A 19,076-nucleotide genomic window follows, 5' to 3' on the forward strand; every position below is an offset into this window, starting at 1 on the left:
CCGAATTTAGATGATACACCTACTAGTCCTTTTAATAACCCAACTGATGTATCGCCCGACCCACCTGTAGAAACCCCTAGTTTTAATACACAACCTCCTAAACGCCTAGAAACATCATTAGTTTGGAATTTTTTTACTCAAGTAAGAGAAAAAAATAAGGCTAAGTGTAAAACATGTGGGAAATTACTAGCGCATAAATATACTGGAGACCGTAGCGGCACGGGTAGTTTGACTAGGCACATAAAAACACACCCTTGAGATAAAGCTAGATATTTACAAATGAAAGCGCAGCTAGAGGGAACACATGTAGATTCTGATGTTAACCCTAGTACAGGTTCAAATCTAGTTCAATCAGGAATTAACATTGTGACCGGAGGTATTTTATATTACGATCTAAATAGAGATCGTGAAGAATTAGCAAATATGGTTACCGTTATGTGCTTACCCTATTCTTTTCCCTCTAATCCTAATTGGGTGCATTATATTAGAAGAGTTTTTAATCCTACTTATAAAGGTTGGCCTCGCACAACAGTTAAGAGCGATATTTATAAATATAAACATGAATATGAACAATATTTGCGGTATTTATTTACTCATATAAGTAATCGGATTTCTATTACTACTGATATTGGTAGAAGTGGTAATGATTGTGATTATCTAACTGTTACAAGTCATTGGATAGATGAGGAGTGGACAATGCAAAAACGCATTATTGCGTATAGAATAATTAATTCATGTCACACAGGTAAGTTTATAGCTAACACTGTTGCAGATATTTGTAGATTTTTTTGCTTTAGAGATAAAATAATGACAATTTCTATGGATAATGCTTATAGTAACACTAGTGCTATAGGTATACTTACAACAACACTAAATCCCGCATTTAGGAATATATTCCATGTTAGATGTATTTGTCATATTTATCATTTAATTGTCGGTGATGGTATGCGAATTTTAAATTTAGAAATTGAAAAGGTTAGAATGGCTCTTAATTGGCTTTTTTATTCAAACCGTAGAAGTAGACTAAGAGAATATTTTAAAAAATGTGATGAATATGGCCTTAGAGAAAGAAAGGTTCCTAAAGCTTGCCCGACTAGATGGAATTATATGTACGAAAGTTTAGTAGTTGCATATGAATATAGAAACCCAATTAATGCAACGTTTAATGCTCGGGTGGGTGGTGAGGATGATGATGAAATGCTTACTACTCAAGATTGGACGAATGTTAAAATTCTTATAGATTTTTTAGAACATTTTCAAATTGCTACAAATGCATTTTCTGGGCAATATTATCCTACTATTTCAAACTGTTTAGTTTATATTGCAGCACTATGTGATTTGTTTGTTGAATTTTCGGAGGGTGGGGAAATTTATCAACTTGCTATAAATGCAATGAAAGAAAAGTTTAAAAAATATTTTTTCCTTATCCCTCCTATTTATGGTGTTGCTGCAATGTTAAATCCTACAATGAAATTAGGAGGTCCTCATTTTTGGTACTCAAATATTTATAAGGCTTTAGATCTTTCAAATGAGGAATTTGCTACACTTGCAGATGCAAAAGCCTCAATTAAAATTAATGCTCAAACAATTTATAATGATTATCAACTTGCCTTAGAGCATGCTAGGCCAAATGTTCCAACCCCTACTTCGTCTAGTTCACAATCGTCTAAAAGAGCTGCGGGCTTAAAAGCACTTAAATCTTGGACGGAGTTAAGGGGTTCTCAAGGTGATAATTATGATGAAACTTCACATCTAAATGAGCTTCAAGTTTATTGGTCGCAGGGACTTGAAAAGGAAAATCCAGACGACACTTTTGATCTTTTGGAATGGTGGAAGGCAAGGGAAAAATATTTTTCGGTTCTTGCAAGGATGGCTCGGGATATTTTATCTATTCAAGCTTCAATTTTTGCATCAGAGAGCGCTTTCAGTCAAGCAAGACTTCAAATAGGTGATCATAGAGCGTCAATGAGGGAGAGCTTGGAAAAATCTGTACTGTTCAGAGATTGGATCCGCTCGGAAAGAAGAAACTTTGGAATTGCGGAATCACAACCGGCGGTAGATGAAGCTTATGAAGAAATGATGGCAGAACTTGCGGAGGATGCTGCTTCATCCGGAAGTGGTAATGAACAAGCTTGTTTTCCACCACCACCAACGCAACCTCCTCCGAACCTTGAAAGGATTTATAAAATTTGTTAGAGATACAATGTAGATTATGGTGTACCTTGTACTTTTTGGCATATCTTCTTTTAGTTTTTTTCCCTTTTAATGGTGGTATTAGTACCTTGTTGTGCTCATTCCATTGGGGGGAGGAAGACTAAGAAAGATATACCATTTTTGGTAATAAAAATTATAAGACATGCCCTTGAATATCTTTTTGCAATATTTTTTTGTCTTTAACTTGCAATTATTTATAAGCTATAATATATATACATAACATACAATATATACTACAAGAAAATATATAAGGTAATATATATACATAACATACAATATATACTACAAGAATATATATATATATATATATATATATATATAATATATATATACATAATATACAATATATACTACAAGAAAATCTATATATATATATACACATAACATACAATATATACTACAAGAATATATATATATATATATATATATACATATCTATATATATATATATATACATAACATACAATATATACTACAAGAAAATATATAAGGTAATATATATACATAACATACAATATATACTACAAGAAAATCTCTCTCTCTCTCTCTCTATATATATATATATATATATATATATATATACTACAAAACATTATAAGAAATTATATTTGGAAATATATATACATAACATACTATATATAGTATACTATACTAGTATACTATATATATATATATATATATATATATATACTATACTATACTAGTATACTATATATACTACAAAACAAGATTTTTCAAAATTCAAAATGAGGCCCCCACCCCCAGTGACCACCAACGGCCATATTGCACAAATAGTCATTTTTTTCAATTTACAAAACTAACCTTCTCTAACACTATAAATACCCCCTTCCCACTTCTTCATTTCAATACTCAATACTCATTTCTCAATCTAAATTTCTCTCAATCTCTCAATCTCCAATTTTCAAGACTTCAAGTCTCAATCTTAATTTTCAAGTTACATCATGTCTCGTTCGGAAAGAGTGCGCTTATTTGTTTCGCACTACTATGAAGTGCTTGAAGAAAATGAAGAAGGCCAAATATTAAAATGCAAGAACTGTGGAAGAGTCTTAAATTTTCGTTCAGGGTTTACCAAAAGCATTTTAAGGAGACATATAACGTATTGTGTTGATGGTATTTATCCGCAAATTCGTCTTTAAGATATTTCAACAATTTGTATTATTTTAAAATTATTAGACGTATTTATGCTTCATGTTGTACTTTCTTATTAATTTATTATGCATGGCAATTTAGTTTTACTATTGTTTTGTTATTTTACTTTTTCGTCAAGTACTTTAGTAATTAGATTTCTACATATATATTACATATATATTATTTATATAGCCATGATATGGTTTACAAGAAATTGCCTTAAACAAAAAAATTAAAAAAAAGCCCGGAAATAAAAAAGCCCGTTAGGCCCGCTAAGCCCAGGCCCGTTAAGCCCGACCCGTTTGGCCCATTTAGGCCAGGGCCCGACCCAGAATACAGCATTAGGCATACCGCGCAACAACAAAAACAAGTACGGGAGAAACACCATTTTCATTGGTTTATGGAGCTGAAGCTTTAATTCAAGTTGAGATAGGAGAGCCAAGTACAAGATTTGCACAAGCGTTAGAAATGTCTAATAACGATGAAATGCGCATAAATCTTGATCTACTTGAAGGAAAAAGGAAGCTGCACTAATAAGAATGACAGCACAAAAGCAGGTCATAAAACGAAATTACAACCGAAAAGCACGCCTAAGATTCTTCAAAATTGAGGAATTCGTGCTCAAAAAGGTTTTTCAATATATGAAGGCAGCTAATGCAGGGAAATTAAGTCCAACATGAGAAGGACCTTATAGGATTCATGATATTATAGGTAAAAGAGCATACGAGCTGGAAACAATGGATGGCAAGATACTACCTTCGCATTGGAATGTTGTTCACCTGAAGAGATACTATTTCTAAGGAATACCCACGATTAGGTATCCATATTTTAAAATTTAATTTTTGATTTGTTAAATTTTACTAACGATTTTAGATGATAGGCAAAAAGCTAACCCGTACTAAATGATGAGTCATGACCTGCAAGGCATGTGAAATAAATTAAACTTCCCGGTCTAGGGTTACAATTATTCTGATTGAAAATCAAACGGGCTAAGCAGTCTTCATCTATAATCGCACCTCCGAGTCCTGTATGTTTTTCTTTTTCAGGGAAAGGACCAAATGAGAGGATCAATCAAACTTCAATGCTCAAACACTTGGGGGACTATATAATATACACAGGCATGTGTATAATGAAGGCAAGAAGATTGGGAAATAATCAAAGATCAAGCCTAAAATGTTCACTCAATGAATGAGTCAAGTACAGAGCAAAGTCACGAGCTAAGCCTAAAGAAAGACCTTACCATAGCTAGAGAAAAGGCAATATACTGAAACGGGTTATAAATAAAAACCTCGTGTTTATTTTTCTTTTTTAAATCTGTTATAAGAAAAACAGTTACGAGAAAGTTATAGATGTAATTCAAATACATGTAAAGTGTTATTCAAAACTAGACAAAGTTCAAATAAAAACTTGTCAAAGTTATTTCAAGAAACATGTGTATTCCTATTTCTTTTATCGTATATTAACACTATTATGAAGTTGAGACGTCTTCTTCATTAAGTGTCGAATATAAAAAAGCCCTCTTTTATAAAATTCATGATTAATTTAAGTATTCATGAAGTTAACAGAAGCATCTTTTGAAGAGTAAAAATGCAAGTTATTCAGTAAGTCCTTAGACATAAAGGCAAGAATAAACAAAACAGAAGTTCAAGTAGTAGCGAAAAACTTCTTAATATTAAAAAGCTTAGGCTAAGTATGAACTTAGTCATAAACTAAAAATTGTTTATATATATTGCCCCATAAAAGGTCTGGGGACTTAAGTTTTCAAAATAAACCCTCAAATGAGACCAAAGGTTTTAACCACAATTTTCCAAAAAGAAAAAAAATTGACACAAAGGAATTCAAACAACTTAAACTTTTCACTAAGAAGATGAAGGAACTGAAGCAGGTATATCAACAGCAGCGGGTTCAACTTGGCTTGAAGGAGTGGGGATACCCGTATCATCTTCAACATTTGCGGAAGCTTCGGCCACGGGAGAAGAAAAATATTGGTTATGCTGAGTCTTTTGAATAGTTTTATTGATCTTAGCTAACTCAGATTCCAAGTTAAAATTCTCTTGGCTAGCTTCAACAAGGGTATCACAGCGAGAATTCAAAAACGCCCAACTCTCTTCAATGGCAGACTTATCTTCAAGGATCTCATAATCTCTTTCCCAGTCAGCGATTTCGTTCTTTAGCTTTTCATTTTCAGCCAAGGCAGATTCATAAGAAGCTTGAAAAAATGCGTGGGAATTTTCTAAGGAACAAACCTTATCAGAAGAAAACCGGAGGTCTTCTTGGGCTTGAGTCAAATTCTGCACGAGTTCACCAGCATAGGCTTCTTTCGCATCCAAGAGAGCCTTCAACTCTCTAATATCTTTACTTGCCTTGGAAAGCTGCTCGGAAAAAAGAAGTTTCAAGACGAGCCTTTTCCTTGTCTTCTTGAGGAGGAAGCCTTTTCAACTGCCAATTCCGAAGTCAAAGCTCGCACCTGCTGCTCCAAGGTACTTTTACTTTCTTCTAAGTACTCCATGTCGATCTGAAGACTTTCATACTGTTCCTTCCAATTATATGCCTCCAATTGGTAATCACGCACTAACTGCTCTGAGAGGGTAACCCTTTTCATCACCTCCGTGCCGATGAGATTGGCCTAAAAAGGGGAAAGGAAAGGAAATGAGAATCCTAAGGATAGAAAAATGATAAAGTAAAAGTTAGAAAAAAGGAATACCTTTAAAGAAGCATGCACAATGTCATTCATCAAGGTCAAAGAACTATGGCTCTCTAGCTTGGCTCTCTCAACAGGATCAATTAAAGGCTTTAGCCACACATCTGCTTGACCCGATTTCCTTAAAAGGTTGCCCTCAGCGGGGACTTCAATAATCACTTGACTCATAGAACCACTCCTACTTGAGGAGCCAACCTCAGCACAGTGAGTAGGTGGAGGAGGAATTGTCGAAGGAGGAACAGTAGAAGTAGTAAAAACAGCCTGGGGAGGAACGGAAGCAGCCATAATCGGCAAAGTAGGAGTCACAGGCACGGGAAGAGAAAAAGAAGCCAAGGGAGCTTCATCAGAAACGGGACCTAAAATTTCACTACAAAACCCGCGGTCAAAAAGCTGCTCAACAGAATCATGAGCAGCAACGGGAGCATCATCAATATCATCAAGGATCACTACCAAGGCTTCAACAGATTCGGTAAGAGGAATAGAACGGTGGGGGGGATGATTATGCTTCATCATCGGAAATAATGCATCTACGAGCCCGTGGCCTTGTTACCAAGGAACCCCCGTCTTCATCTTCTTCGGAATCTTGGTCATCAATGGCTTTTCTTTTCGATAAAGAGCCTAGAATTATTTCTTGAGCCCTTTCCAAAGAGATACGAGAAGCCGCAACCCCTCAGCAGTAATTCCTCGAATAGCAAATCCTGATAGAAAGAAGGATTGAGATAAGTTCAGGAAAGAGAAATATGTAAAATAAAATAAAAGCTCTTACCATGAGTTTTTACTTTCCAACCAAAACGTTGGAAAATGGTCTTCCAAGATCTACCATCCATTGGTGCATTACTCAACAGCTTTCCTACCCAATCACGTAAATTGGGAACATCTTCCACAACTCCCATGGTTGCTATAAAAGAAAAGTAAAATTAGAAAAATCAACAAAATTGAAGAAAAAGGTACGAGAAAGATAGAAGACTCACGTGCAAAATTCCACTTCTCAGGGAAGGGAACGTTCTCATCACCCACTAAACCAACAGTGGGGGAAGCAACAAACCGGGCATACCAGCCATTGTCTTTGTCATCTTCAGGGCTAACTAGAACTCTTTTGTTCCGGGCTACTAGTGTAAAAATACCATTGCGAAAGAGTCTAGGGGAGTTAAGATGAATTAGATGTGGGAAAGTAAAAGACACACTGGCTATATTGGTCAAATGCCTCAAACAAACAACAACTCTCCATATTATTGGGCCAATTTGACCTAAGCAAACATCAAAGAAACAATAGAACTCGAGAATAACAGGATCAATAGCAGGTTTGAATCCTAATGTGAAAGGGTACGTATAGACAAAGGAAAATCCGATTAAGTAAGAGGTAATTATTTGATTTGGATTGGGAATAATGATAGGAAAGTCATGACTCCAATGGCAGTCTCTACGAACTAAATAAATCAAACCTTCAGTGATTTGAGTGGGATATATATCAGCATGATCTAAAGAAGACACTTGATTTCTAAGAGATTCTCTGTCATTATAGAAAGATAGTTCCGCAGGATGTATCTCCTCTACTAGAGGTTCACGAAGAGGTTCAGAAGATTCCTTACTTCTAGAAGAAGATCTGTGTGAAAGATAACCTCTAGTTCTAGAAGAAGGGCCAGAACTAGGCGAAGGAAGAAAAGAACCACACAAGGATGAAGATCCTAAATTACGAATGTCACATCTCCTTTTTCACCTACACCTCCGGAAGGAGTATGAGGGAGTTTTTTTCCAACTTAAAGTGACAATCGAAACGGGATTATTTTATTTAAAATTCAGAGTCGCCACTTGGGATATTTTATGTTGTCCCAAGTCACCGGTTCGAATCCCAAATCGAGGAAAAGATTGATTCTGTATTATAGCCCGCGAACACAGAAATCCGGGTAAGGAATTCTGTTAACCTGAGAGAAGGTGTTAGGCATTCCCGAGTTCTGTGGTTCTAGCACGGTCGCTCAACTGTTATATTCGGCTTAACTCTCTGATTTTAAAACATTTCGAACCTATGTGCAATTTTAACTTTATAACCGCTTTTATTCATTTTTTAAAGAAAATTGCAACGTTATTAAAACACATCTCGAACCACGTCACATAAATGCACCCGTGGTTTTTGACATTTTTGAACATCGTTGAGATTTGGATTTGGGTCACATAAATGTGCACCCGAGTTTAGGAAGGTATTTTTAAATTACGCGCCTAAAGTAACTACGCGTTTTCAACTATATGGGAGCCATGGAAATTCGCTAAATTGCACACCTTGAATTCTAAGGATTAAAACGGTAACTAAGCAAGGGCCATGCATTTTTGAGATTTTATTTGGCATGACACACCTCGATTATTCTATCAAAAGTATTTCTAAACTAAATCTTTGAGGGTCATAAACTGTTTGCACTATCTAATATGGCGCGCTTCAAATCAAGGAGAGCTTAATTAACTTCAACAAAAATATAACTTGGAACCTTTGTTTGCGCAAATGCCACTTCGAAGAAAGTTGGGTTGAATGTCGAATCGCGCCCCAGAGAATAGACGGGTAAAAAGGGCAGTCCAAATTACTTGGAATCTTTCATTCAATTGGGCTAAACGTTAGGCCCAATCATGAGAATCAAACAATTTGGTACAAAAGTTAATTAATCACAAATCAATCGAAACTATCTGAAACAAAAAGCTTGAAATAACATTTTTTTAACTCTTGGATTTTAGCTACGTGGACATAAACTGATTATGCAGAATTCTGGATATTGATTTCTCATGCAATTCCGGCCAAAGATGCTGTGAAAAAGTGAATCCAGCAACAACAATTAAATACGCTGCTGGGCTCAAGACATAAGCCTAGATAGCATTGGCACACTTGTTCTTTTTTACACATAGCCCAGAATAGTGAACCCAAACCTTGTAAAAACCAAGGCTAAAGATCAGGACTCGATATCGAGTCTATTCCAATCAACAAGCTACCATTTGCAACAACAATAAACCCGTTAACCCTCATCTCTACACAGTAATTGAGACACAAAGCAGTTTCAAAGGCTACTAAGAGCACATGCTTGACTTCAACTACCCAAATATTCATGTTTGAATTCAATTCTAAGCTAAATTCAAAAACTTGAACTTAAACTCACTTAACTCTTTCTCAATATTGACAGTAACAGAGTCTAGGAAATTAGCACCATTCACTTGAATCAAAAGAAGAAGAGAAATCAATACCCCAAACTCTTAAAGAGCATAGATTCATCTCTACAACATACCAATGACATAAGATAATCGAGCTATCATGTATAAACAGGGTCTATTACAGAACAATTAAAGAAGAAGAAGAAGCAAATGAAAGGAAATTCAACAACTTGTATTTAGTCAGGATTCAACTCGAAATACATGTTCCTAATCACTTGTTGAAAATGGTTTGAGAAATGCCTGGTAACGAAAGGAAATAAAAGGTGAGGGATCAGAAGTAATAGCAGCAGGCAATCAGCAACAGTTTTCATCCAGTTTCAAACCCAGAAAGTGAATAAAACTGCCCAGAAAAACAGTTTCAATCCAAGTAATGAACTAGAAAACTTGAACCAGATTTGATTTCAACTCATTTCAACTATCAACTATCCAGAAATTGTTTCAGTCCTAAGGAAACTTCAGAAATCACCAGTAACTCAATGAAACAGTTTTATTCTTTAGAGTTCTCAAAATGCTCTTTTAACTCTTTCAGTATTTCTGGAGGTCCTTGTCTTTGAACTCAGTGTGTGTGTGTACTCTATCTTTTTTATTTTATTTCAGGGTATCAGACTGTTGTGTATATGAACTTAGTGCCTATCTCCCTCAGAATGTTTTTTTCTCAATGTTCTCTCCTTTTCTATCTGTTTTATAACCTCTAAAATAGGCAGCAAGTTAGTGCATTTTCCATTACAAATCCCCTTTTCCTTTTCAATTATCTCCACTCAAACACCCTTTTCTTTATATCATTCAAAGTGTAATTACAACCCCACCATTATAGAAACTTCTTAAAGTTAGGTAAAATTCACTTTATTGAACAATTCTCCAAACCACCCCTTAAGTTCCTAATGTCATTTAACATCCCCTTAAAGTTCTAGGTGTTTACAAATTAAGGCAAACAATTTTCTAACAAAAACATAGACAAACAGAATCAAGAAGGTGTCAATTTTCAAAACCTAAATAGCCTTATCATGAACTGAAATCAGAAATCAATCAACAACTGAGTAACTGAAACTGATATTTACGAATAAACAAACAATGAATGCCCTATTTCAAACTTTGAAGCAATTACACCAAGTCATCTAATAAGTGAGTCAAACGATACTAACATGCTGATTTCAATTAAACACAACAGACTTAAATTGAAGACTGGAACCCTACTGACCTAATGGCAATCCTGAACGTTTAACGATTGAACACAGAAGCTAATTAAACCTAAAACTAAGCAGAATGGATAAACAATAAAAATCAGAGCACAACCCTTTTTTTTAGAAATTGAAAACAAAACTAGAAAAATGGAAATAAAAACAAATTAACTTAAAGTGAAGAACTAGGTTTGAAAACTAATCACAATTTCAGTCGAAAGACAGACCAATCAAAGATACACAGAGAAGAAAAGAAAAAGGAGCGAAATAAACACTAAAAATGAACATAAAAATTAAAGGAACTCACCGGCTAAACTTAAATTTACCCTTGATACTCTGACTCACCCCAAACTGATGCTAATCATTTGTTCTTTGTCAAGAACAAATGAACAACATCGGTTTGGTAGTGAATCGATCTTCTAATCACGAAAAACTAGAGACTTGGATCGATGCATGTCATCAGGTTTAACGAAAACCGATTTTGAACTTTTAAGGTTCGAACTTAGATTTAAAATTCGACGAGTTCCGGTCAGATTTGAAGGAAACCAATGATGGATTTGGTATGAGGGAGTTATGGGGGTTATGTGGTATTGATTTGGGGTCGATTGGGTAAGCTAGGGTTCGGGGATTTTGGGATCGTACTGCTTCGATTGAAGATTCGAGAAGTACTAGGGTGATTTGAGGGAAACCAATCATAGATTAGGGAATATGGAGACATGGGGATTCCCTGGTGTTAATTTGGTGGTGGTTTGAGGCGCCGTCGCCACCGGAGAAGGTGGAGGATTTGGGGGAGGCGCTAGGGATAGGAGGTGTCTCTGAAGGTAGGGGTGAAATGAAGAGATGGGATGGGGTAGGGAGTGTTTGGATAATTAAACCTGTAAAAGGGCCCTTGATTTCGGACCGTTCGATCCAGTGAGATCAACGGTCTTGATTGAATATAATTAAAACGAGGTCTTTTTGGTTAAGCTGGGGCGAACCGGGAATGGGAGACAGGTCTGGGCCGGTTTGGGGTGGGTTTGGACGGGTTTTGTTTAGGCTTGGGGATCTTTTGGCCAATTTGTCCCAAAACCAGATTTTCTCTCTTATTTTCTTTTTCTTTTCAATTTTCTTTCTAATTTCTTTTTCAAAAATTAAAACTTAAAAATCCTAAATTAAGCTATAAAAACCCAAATTATCTTAAAATACTAATTATCTCTAAATAATAATTATCACACATAATTAATACCAAATTAAAAGAAAACCGCAAAATTTTGATATTAAACACTAAAATGCAAAAATATGTTATTTTTGTGAATTTTTCATTTTTGTAAAACAACATTTTACTAAATTAACCAAAAAATGTAAAATCAAATTCTAAGTGCAGATGCTATATTTTTTGTATTTTTTAATGCATTAATAAAATTAAATATGCTCACAAAGATATGCAAACAATCAGGAAAATCGTACAGTAATTCCTAGAATAACACATAATTAAAGAAAAACCCTAATTTTGGGTATTCTTTTGGAGTAATTCATATGAGGCAAAAATCACGTGCTCACAACTGCCCTTCTTTGCCCGGAAACACGAAGAGTTTTCGTGCAAAGATAAAGTGAGCGGATACGAACGATTTTTGCCCGTTTGAATTCTCCGTGGGAAGCATTCTTTGAAAGATTTGACTGAACCTCTGCTTCTAAGGTTTTCTACATATCCTTGGATATAAAGGAATCAGGTCAATGTAGTTCGGGAAGTTTCGGTAGCTGGAACTACCATGAAGCTGTGATTTTACTGTTGTTGTTGCTGCTGCTACTGCTTACTGACCTCCTTATTACACCATGACAAAATAAAGAAGCTAGACTAAAATATGATCTATGCATTACAAAGATCTACTCTATACTTCTCAAACTTGATCTTGTGATTCTTGTTGCCTCATTGACTTGTGTTTTCCAACAGAAGTTCCTTTGCTGCTGACTTGAATTATATTCTTGAGTTTCTTTCTCTTTCCTCCAGACAACACCTCATTGCTAAACCTTTAAACGTCTTCCTTTGACCATTGTTGCCTATCCTCTGTTCTACAGGCGGGCTCCTGACTACTTGAAATTGAATTGTATTCCCTTGTTCTCCAGGTGGGCTCCTGATTGCTGAAACTCGAATGTATTTCCTTGTTCTCCAGGTGGGCTTCTGATTGCTGAACTCGAAAGGTATTCCCTTGTTCTCCAAGTGGGCTCCTAACTGTATGAACTTGAATGTATCCCCTTGTTCTCCAGGTGGGCTCCTGACTGCTGAAACTTGAATGTATTCCCTTGTTCTCAAGGTGGGCTCCTGATTACTTGTTCCTGAACTGCTTTTAATCCTTAACATCCGTGTTGTTCTTCCCTGTTCTTCAGATAGGCACCTGACTTCAACAAAATTGACAAAACAAAAAGAAACATGTTTGCCCCAGTTTGGTAACCGGGCGCATCTGTGAGTGTTAATTGGATCATTTTACTCAATATTTCTAATAATCTGTAAGCTAGATCCCATTATCCAGGAGGGTCCTGAAATTCCAAATTAAAGTTTATCTTACGAATGACGATTTCAGCATTAAACTATGATCTCTTATAACATAACTTACTTATCTAATGGAGTTCTTAAAGTTACGTCCCATTATTCAGGTGGGTCCTGAAAACTCCTATGCGCACTTTGATGCCAAATTATATTCCTTTTGGCGCACATTTGTCCTATATTTACTACTTATGATTGTTTTGGATTTTAACCTAGGTCCCATTTTCCAGGAGGGTCCTGAAGTTTCGAATTGAGTCTTGTCTTAAAAATGAAAACTTCAAAACAACTTATATTTTCACAAAGTAGAGCTTATGCTAGATATTGTACTCATAAATATTTTGAATTAAAACTAAGTCCTATTATCCAGGAGGGTCCTGAGATTTTCAAATTAAATACTATTATCCAGGAGGATCCTGAAAATTTCTAATTAATATTGGGGGGGAAAAGGTGGAAAAAGATGGTGTTTCTTCTTGGGAAAAAAATTGAGGAAGCAGAAAATCATAGCCATAAGTCTGGGAAATAAGAGAAGTCAGAATCTTTGTTCTCATGGGGTACAATACTTTGGGGTGCATTTGTGCTAAGTTCTGTTACTTATGGTTATTTTAAATCTTAAACTAAGTCCCATTTTCCAGAAGGGTCCTGAGAATTTTAAATTAAATCCTATTATCCAGGAGGGTCCAGAAAATTTTGCAATCAAACCTGCCTGGTACTTGCTTTCCTTTCCGGGTGCTTCTTGAAATAAATGCCATCTTTGCCCCTATTTAAAATCAAAGAAAAATCTTGTTAGTTTAAAACGTGGTGGTTAGTTGTGGCATTCTTATTGGGAATAGTTTTCTCTTTTCCATGCTTTGCTTCGACCGACTACCTTGAGCTGGTCGAGAATTGTTTTGACCTCCTGACTGATCCTTAACTGCAGGATCCCCAACTGTTGTTTTTCACTTCTGAACCTTTTATTCGTAACCATACATCTCCCATGACATTACTGAACCATTCCACCGATTTAACCTTTGCTTACACCCTATGTCCCACTTTTCATCATACTATCTCCAGCATGTCCTAACCGCATTTTGCTTTGTGTAATTTTGACTCTGGTAGTACACTTTGTAGTGCCCTGAAGAGTTTTCACCGACAAACCTCTCTAATTTGTTCATTCCTCAATTCCTTGTCGCCTTATGGTGCTCGCGAAGGTTTTCACCAATAAGACTCTCATTTTTATTTTCTCTCGGCTTTCGTCGCCTCATGGTGCCCATGAGGGTTTTCACCAATAAGACTCTTATTTTTTGATTTCTCTTGCTTAAACCGGAGTGTTTCCCCTGATATGAATTCTCTTTACATTCCTTGACTTGGCATCTCTCGAAGAGTGATCGGGAGGTCTTTCTTTGGAAAACAATGTGGGTTCTTGGATATGTTTGGAAAGAAAAGGGTATAAAACGGGCTCAAAACAACTTCAAATGGGTTAGAATTGCAAGTTTTGGAATTACATTTCTTATTACAATCACAACTTGTGCCCCAGTTTCTTGCTTGGGGGTCTTTTGACTTTTTATTTTACTATGACCGAGCCGTGAGGCTGCCTACGTATCCTTAACAGGAATCAGGTCAAACGTAGTTCACGCCTGAATTTCTTTGTTTTCTTTTCTCTTTTCGCTTCTTTTCTTTTTTCTTTTTTATCTTTTTCGTTATTGATTCCAAAAGAGGGGTATGAAATAAAATAAATAAGGCCCAAAAGGGGAAACAAAGGGTAGAGTGTTTAGATAGCAGAACAAATTGCATTCGTCATTCCAATCTTCGAAACAATGCCAAGTACAAACAATCAACAATTGAACCAAAGAAATCATACATAATATCTCTTGACTGCATCAGAATTGATAACCATGTCTATGCATTTTCCTTCGATATCTATTAAACATAAAGCACCATTGGAAATACTATGGTCACAATGAATGGCCCTTGCCAATTCTGGGCGATCTTGCCTTTTGCTTCAGCCTGATGTGGAAGGATACGTTTCAGCACTTGTTGGCCCACTTCAAACTTCCGGGGACGCACCTTTTTGTTGTATGATCTTGCCATTCTCTTTTGATATAATTGGCCATGACACACAACTGCCAATTTTTTTTCATCAATCAAGCTCAACTCCTCCAAACGGGTTTTGATCCACTCATCATCATCAATCTCAGCCTCAGCGACAATCCGAATGGACGGGATTTCAACTTCCGCAGGTATCACTGCTTCAGTGCCATATGCCAGCTAATAAGGAGTTGCACCTAACGAAGTACGGACAGTAGTGCGATAACCCAACAAAGCAAATGGTAATTTTTCATGCCATTGCCTCGAACCTTCTACCATTTTCCGAAGTATCTTCTTTATGTTTTTGTTGGCTGCCTCGACTGCTCCATTTGCCTTGGGACGATGTGGGGTAGAATTGCGATGTGTAATCTTAAACTATTGACATACCTCTTCCATCAAATTACTGTTAAGATTAGCACCATTATCCGTGATGATCACCTTTGGGATTTTGAATCGACAGATGATATTTGAGTGAACAAAATTGACCATTACTTTCTTGGTCACGGATTTGAAAGTTTTGGCCTCAACCCACTTGGTGAAATAATCAATGGCTACGAGAATGAACCTGTGCCCTTTGGATGCTGCTGGCTCAATTGGTCCAATGACATCCATGCCCCAAGAAACAAAGGGCCATGGTGCTAACATTGTGTGCAATTCTGATGGTGGAGAATGAATCAAATCTCCATGTACTTGGCACTGATGACATTTGCGCACAAAACTGATACAATCTTGCTCCATGGTGAGCCAATAATAACCTGCTCGAAGAATTTTCTTTGCCATCACATATCCGCTCATATGTGGTCTGCAGACTCCCGAATGTACTTCGGACAAGACAGTCGTAGCTTGTCTAGAATCTATGCATCTTAATAATCTAAGGTCTGGTGTTCTTTTATACAAAACTCCTCCACTTAAGAAAAACCTACTTGCCAACCTTCGAATTGTTCTCTTTTGATCCCCCGTGGCTTGCACTAGATATATCCCCATTCTGATGTATTCCTTGATATCGTGGAACCATGGTTCGCCATCACGTTCTTCTTCAATCATGTTACAGTAAGCATGCTGATCTCGGACTTGAATATGTAGAGGATTGACATAAGCTTTGTCCGGATTGTGCAACATTGACGCCAGGGTAGCCAAAGCATCGGCGACCTCATTATGGACCCTTGGATTATGCCTGAACTACACTGATCGAAACCGTTGACAAAGATCATACAAACATTATCGGTATGGTATGATCTTCAAATCTCGCATTTCCCATTCTCCTTGAATTTGATGTACCAGAAGATCCGAGTCTCCCAAGACCAAGACTTCCTGTACATCCATGTCTATAGTTAGCCTTAAACCCAAAATGCATGCCTCGTACTCAGCCATATTGTTGGTACAATAGAACCGAAGCTGAGCCGTAACAGGATAGTGATGCCCTATTTCAGAAATAAGCACAGCCCCTATTCCAACTCCTTTTATATTGGCATCCCCTTCAAAGAAAAGTTTCCAACCTGGTTTTTCAATCTGCTCCAGTTCGTCGATATGCATCACCTCTTCATCGGGAAAATAAGTTTTCAATGGCTCGTACTCATCATCGACCGGGTTCTCAGCCAAATGATCGGCCAATGCTTGGGCATTCATCGTAGTCCGAGTCACATAGATGATGTCAAATTTTGTGAGAAAAATCTACCACTTCGCAAGTTTTCCTGTCGGCATAAGCTTTCGAAAGATATACTTCAATGGATCCAAGCGTGAAATGAGGCAAGTAGTGTAGGATGACAAATAATGTTTCAATTTCTGTGCTACCCAATTTAGGGCGCAACATGTCCTTTCCAGGTGATTGTATTTAACCTCATAAGCGGCGAACTTCTTGCTAAGATAGTAGATGACATGTTCCTTTCTACTGGTGATGTCATGCTGCCCCAGTACACATCCAAATGAACTTTCCAGGACTATCAAGTAAAGAATCAAAGGTCTCCCTAGTTTTGGCGGAACCAACACAGGTGGGTTTGAGAAGTATCATTTATCTTATCAAATGCTTCTTGACACTCATCAGTCTACTTGACCGCAACATCCTTCTTCGACAACTTGAAAATAGGCTCACAAGTTGTCGTGAGCTGAGCAATAAACCTGCTGATGTAGTTCAACCTCCCTAACAGACTCATCACCTCAGTCTTGTTCCCCGGAGGCAGAAATTCTTGGATGACTTTGATCTTTGATGGGTCCAACTCGATGCCTCACCGGCTGACTATGCATCCCAACAGCTTTCCAGATGGAACACCAAAGGCGCATTTAGCAGGGTTAAGCTTGAGGTTGTACCTGCGAAGCCTCTGGAAGAATTTCCTCAAATCCCCGACGTGGTCGGCCTGATGCTTTAATTTTATGATCACATCATCTACGTATACCTCAATCTCCTTGTGTATCATATCATGAAACACAATAGTTATCACCCTCATGTAAGTTGCCCCGGCGTTCTTCAAACCAAATGGCATTACCCGGTAGCAATAATTTCCCCATGGCGTGATGAATGTCGTCATTTCTGCATCTTCTTCATCCATTAGAATCTGATGATACCCGACATAGCAATCCACAAAAGATCCAATCTCACTCTTGGCACAATTATCGATCAAAATGTGGATATTGGGTAGTGGGAAGTTATCCTTCGGAATTGCTTTGTCGAGATTGCGGTAATCGATGCATACTCTGATCTTACCGTCCTTCTTCGGCACAGGTACGACATTAGCCAACCAAACAGGATATCGAGTGACCCGAATAACCTTTGCATCCAACTGTTTGGTGATTTCTTCTTTAATCTTCACACTCATATCAGTTTTGAATTTCCTCAACTTTTGCTTGACGGGAGGAAACGCTGGATCAGTGGGCAATTTGTGGACAACTAAATCAGTGCTCAAACCTGGCATGTCGTCATACGACCATGCAAAAGCATCTTTGTATTCGATGAGTGCTTTGATTAACTCTTCCTGGATCTTTGGCTCGAGATGGACACTTATTTTAGTCTCTCTGATATTATCTGTGTCCCCTAAATTGACGGCTTCTGTTTCATTTAGGTTGGGTTTGGGTTTTCTTCGAAGTGATTAATTTCTTACTAATCTCTTCGAAGGTTTCATCTTCATCATATTCTGAGTCATAGTCACAATCTACTTCTTGAACTATTATTTCAAAATCAGATTGATTTTTAAGACTGGGCTGAGAATTCCTCATGCATGTCATGTCATTAGAACCAGCATAAAAAGAACTGTACAGAAAAAAAAGAAAAACAAAAGAAAAACTATCAGGAATGATAAAGAAAGGGAAACTGCATTTCATTAAATGATAAAGATAACAAGGTTTGCACACTTCAAACAGACTGAAAGATAAAAAATCTGCATTACAACCCTGGAATAACCCAAACAAACTGAAGGAAACTCAAAATAAACTACCAAGACTCCTTCCGAGTGGGGAGAGGAGTAGCCTTCCAATTGTTAAGATTTGTTTTTGGCCCGACAAATTGCACTTCCACGTTGCTAGAAACCTCTCCAATTTCCACCATGTTCACACTGTCGAACAACTTCTCAAATCTTTCAATTAACTCCTTATCAGGATCAATCACAGAACTGGGAATTGTTGTTACTGGGCGACTTCTGGTATCAGACTTGACAAATGATTTGGAAAGACATGGGACTGGCTTTGGAAGGACCCATGCCTTCTGTTTTAGCTTTCTGGCCTTTCTTATGCCTGCGGCAGTGGGCTTGAATCCCAGACCAAATGTTCCCAAGTTTTCAGGAAGGGACACCGGCTGTATGATGCCTTGCAAAGATGGGCCCAAACCTTTACCGAGTACAAAACCGTTCTTCAACATCTCATAGGCTACCATGACTGATGCGGCGGTTATCTTTGGATTTGGAATGTATTTCCCCTCCGAAACTTTCTCTACCAACATCGTGTCAGAAACCTGGTAGACCCATGGTCCCTGGTCATCTTCCACTTTAATGACCGGTACAATGGCATTGCTGCGAGCGCATAAACTGTCTTCCCCATTCACAACTATTTCTTGTCTATCCCATTCAAATTTGACTAC

The 19,076-nt window shown here is 37.2% G+C and overlaps 1 protein-coding gene across 1 annotated transcript; it reads right to left on the reverse strand.

Moving 5' to 3' along the window:
- Positions 1–5,222: 5,222 nt before the first annotated feature.
- Positions 5,223–6,574, reverse strand: LOC138874939 (uncharacterized). The gene is made up of 3 exons (XM_070153739.1): positions 6,068–6,574; positions 5,831–5,989; positions 5,223–5,735 (listed from the first exon to the last, which is right to left on the reverse strand). The coding sequence occupies exons 1-3, from the start codon at positions 6,572–6,574 to the stop codon at positions 5,223–5,225; spliced, it is 1,179 nt and encodes a 392-aa protein (XP_070009840.1).
- Positions 6,575–19,076: the final 12,502 nt, after the last annotated feature.

This window comes from Nicotiana sylvestris, chromosome 8, assembly GCF_000393655.2.
Source record: "Nicotiana sylvestris chromosome 8, ASM39365v2, whole genome shotgun sequence".
Classification (NCBI taxonomy): Eukaryota; Viridiplantae; Streptophyta; class Magnoliopsida; order Solanales; family Solanaceae; genus Nicotiana; species Nicotiana sylvestris.

What these genes read in the sequence shown, in the direction of transcription:
- LOC138874939 (XM_070153739.1), bottom strand. Translation starts at nt 6,574, where the DNA reads ATGAAGCATAATCATCCCCCCCACCGTTCTATTCCTCTTACCGAATCT. An exon ending in TTGTGCATGCTTCTTTAAAG is followed by an intron (nt 5,990 to 6,067) that starts GTATTCCTTTTT and finishes TCCCCTTTTTAG; the next exon opens with GCCAATCTCATCGGCACGGA. An exon ending in AAAGTACCTTGGAGCAGCAG is followed by an intron (nt 5,736 to 5,830) that starts GTGCGAGCTTTG and finishes TTTTCCGAGCAG; the next exon opens with CTTTCCAAGGCAAGTAAAGA.